Raw genomic sequence first — 2,500 nt, forward strand, 5'->3', positions numbered from 1 at the left:
GCTCTGTTTCTCGATGCTGATGTTATCGCCACGATCACCGAGTACACGAATGAGCGTATCAAGGTGGAACAGAGTAACTACACGCGCGATCGCGATGCTAATCCGACGGATGAAATCGAAATCAAGGCCCTGTTTGGGATTCTGTTTCTAGTGGGTAGCATGGGGTCGGGCAGACAGAGCATCGATTATCTGTTCGACGGTAAACGGGGTACGGGCGTGGAGGCCGTCTATCTCGCGATGTCGGTACACCGGTTCCACTTTCTGCTTCGGTGCCTCCAGTTCGATGATCCCGTCACTGCCGCCGAAGAAGTCGAAGCGGACAAGCTAGCACCGGTGCGAGCGATCTATGAGCGGGTGGTGAACAATTTCCAAAAATATTACCGCCCCAGTAACCACCTCACGATGGACGCCCTGTACGTGCCGTTCAAAGGGAATTGCGACTTTCGTCAAACCTTCTCGATGCCACCGATTAAGCCAGGATTCCGATTCTATGCGCTGGTAGACTGTTCCATTCCGTACACATGCAACCTAGAGATCTGTGTACCGGACAACCATAACCCCCACAATTTGAGCGATGCGCCCGAAGATGTGGCACTGCGAATGACGGAACCAATCCAGGGCAAGCATAAGACAGTCACATTGGGTAAGAGTTTTGTCTCGCTGGAAACATTGAAAAGACTATACCGCAGTCGAACGATGGCCATCGGGGAAATCCCAAAGACCTACCCGGACATTCCGAAAGCGTTCGGAACTTCCAAGGGCCGTACCGAGGGTAGTACGTTATTTGCGTATCACGAAATGGTAACACTCATGTCGCATTTGACCAAGCGCCATGATCCTCTCACGCTCATGACCACCTGTACCGACGAAGAAGACGACAGCGAACCAATCGAGGAAATGGAGGAAGACACAGAGTCCAGGGCAGAATTGCGGAACCAAGAGCTACTGAAATCGGGTGAACCGCGGCTAGTGAATCGGTACAATGAAACCAAAAATACAGTCAAAATCATTCAGCAGATGTGCGTGATGTACGATACCACGCGCAACACCCGCCGCTGGCAGCTGACTATCTTCTTGAACCTCATGAACCTGAGCGCTATCAATGCGTGGTGTCTCCACCGGATCAACAACGCGGATACCAACGTGAATCGGAGGGATTTTCTAATAGATATCGCCCTGGATCTGATACGCCCTCAAACCCGACGCAGGCTGGATAGTAAAACATTGCCACGCATGCTCAGGACACGGATTGGCATGTTTCTCGGTTTGTCTCGCGAGGAGTACGAAGATGTTCCAGTTCTCCCGGTATCTCGGAAAGGTGCACGGGGTCGGTGCTACCTGTGCGGACGCACACGGAACAAGACGACCCGCATATCGTGTGATTCCTGCGGCAAATTCACCTGCCATGCGCACTGTGCGTACATATGCCACACTTGCTGTACGGTTGAACCAGACCAAGCATAATTAATGAACATTCCTGAGCAACAGTTCCATTAGCCACCTTCAATGTTCTCGATTAGGGCAAGGTAAAATAAAGAATCTTCAAAATAAGCTATCATTTTGACTGAGTTATCTAAAATTATCGTTTAGACTAAATGTATGAAGAATGCTAAGAAGAAATCCTCGATTTAATGTTGTTCAATCGATGTTGACATGCGAGATCTGTCGACCAGACCATTTCATTTAACCAAACTCACAAGTCCCCCTTTGAACCAACCGCGCAAAGATTGACGAGGTTTGCCTGAATCCCTCCGTCATGATGACATGTGTTTGGATATGCCCCGAATTCCCTTCTCATCGTTTTCCACTGGTCCTCTCCAGTGCTGCCTAACCCAGCACTTCATCACAGCCTCACACCCGGTCTATCCAGCACAACCGAGTGCACGATTAATCAAATCCTAATCGTAAATGACCCGGTTTACGGCGAACCTTTCGACGTTTTCTGCACCTGCTGCTGCTACTATCCGGCGCATCGTTACGCCTCACGGGCTCATGTACCGTAGGTGTTGAGAACCGCGATGAGAAGCGCGCTGGAAAATCATTCTCACGATCTTGGCCTCTACAAAAACAAGCAACAAAAAATCGGACCAGGCGTACCCGGTGGATCATCGTATCGGTAAACGCCGAAAGCGCAGCAAGGAAGCGGTGTACGGAGCGAGGTAGATTGGAAGCAGAAAACATACCACGAATTTATGACCGCCAACTCGTTCCGAGTCGGCTAAGGCTGAACCTTTTGCTGGCAAACGTTGCGCGAACGCGGGCAGGTTGTAAAATTAGATCGCATTAATATTTCAACAAATTTGTTGGATTCAATGAAATCGTCCATGGTGGACCGCGGAGCTGGCGGGGATCTGGCGCCCGCTGCAATAAGCCAACAACGCGTATGAGAAACCGGGCCCTGGCCATATTGGCCGGTGTACATTGAGTGTACAGTGGAGGTCAATCCGTGGCAGTTCACCATCACAAACGGCATTGACTGGCTCGCATTAGCTTGACGCAA

General features: G+C 50.4%; 1 protein-coding gene across 1 annotated transcript in view; it reads left to right on the forward strand.

Annotated features, from left to right (window-relative positions):
- LOC125951136 (piggyBac transposable element-derived protein 3-like) overlaps positions 1-1,509 on the forward strand; it is a 1,994-nt gene extending 485 nt beyond the window's left edge. The window contains exon 2 of the mRNA XM_049679749.1: positions 1-1,509. This exon is cut by the window's left edge and continues 333 nt beyond it. Coding sequence (XP_049535706.1) covers positions 1-1,464 — 1,464 coding nt within the window. The 3' untranslated portion in view covers positions 1,465-1,509.
- The last annotated feature ends 991 nt before the right edge of the window (positions 1,510-2,500 follow it).

Source organism: Anopheles darlingi, chromosome 2, assembly GCF_943734745.1.
Source record: "Anopheles darlingi chromosome 2, idAnoDarlMG_H_01, whole genome shotgun sequence".
Classification (NCBI taxonomy): Eukaryota; Metazoa; Arthropoda; class Insecta; order Diptera; family Culicidae; genus Anopheles; species Anopheles darlingi.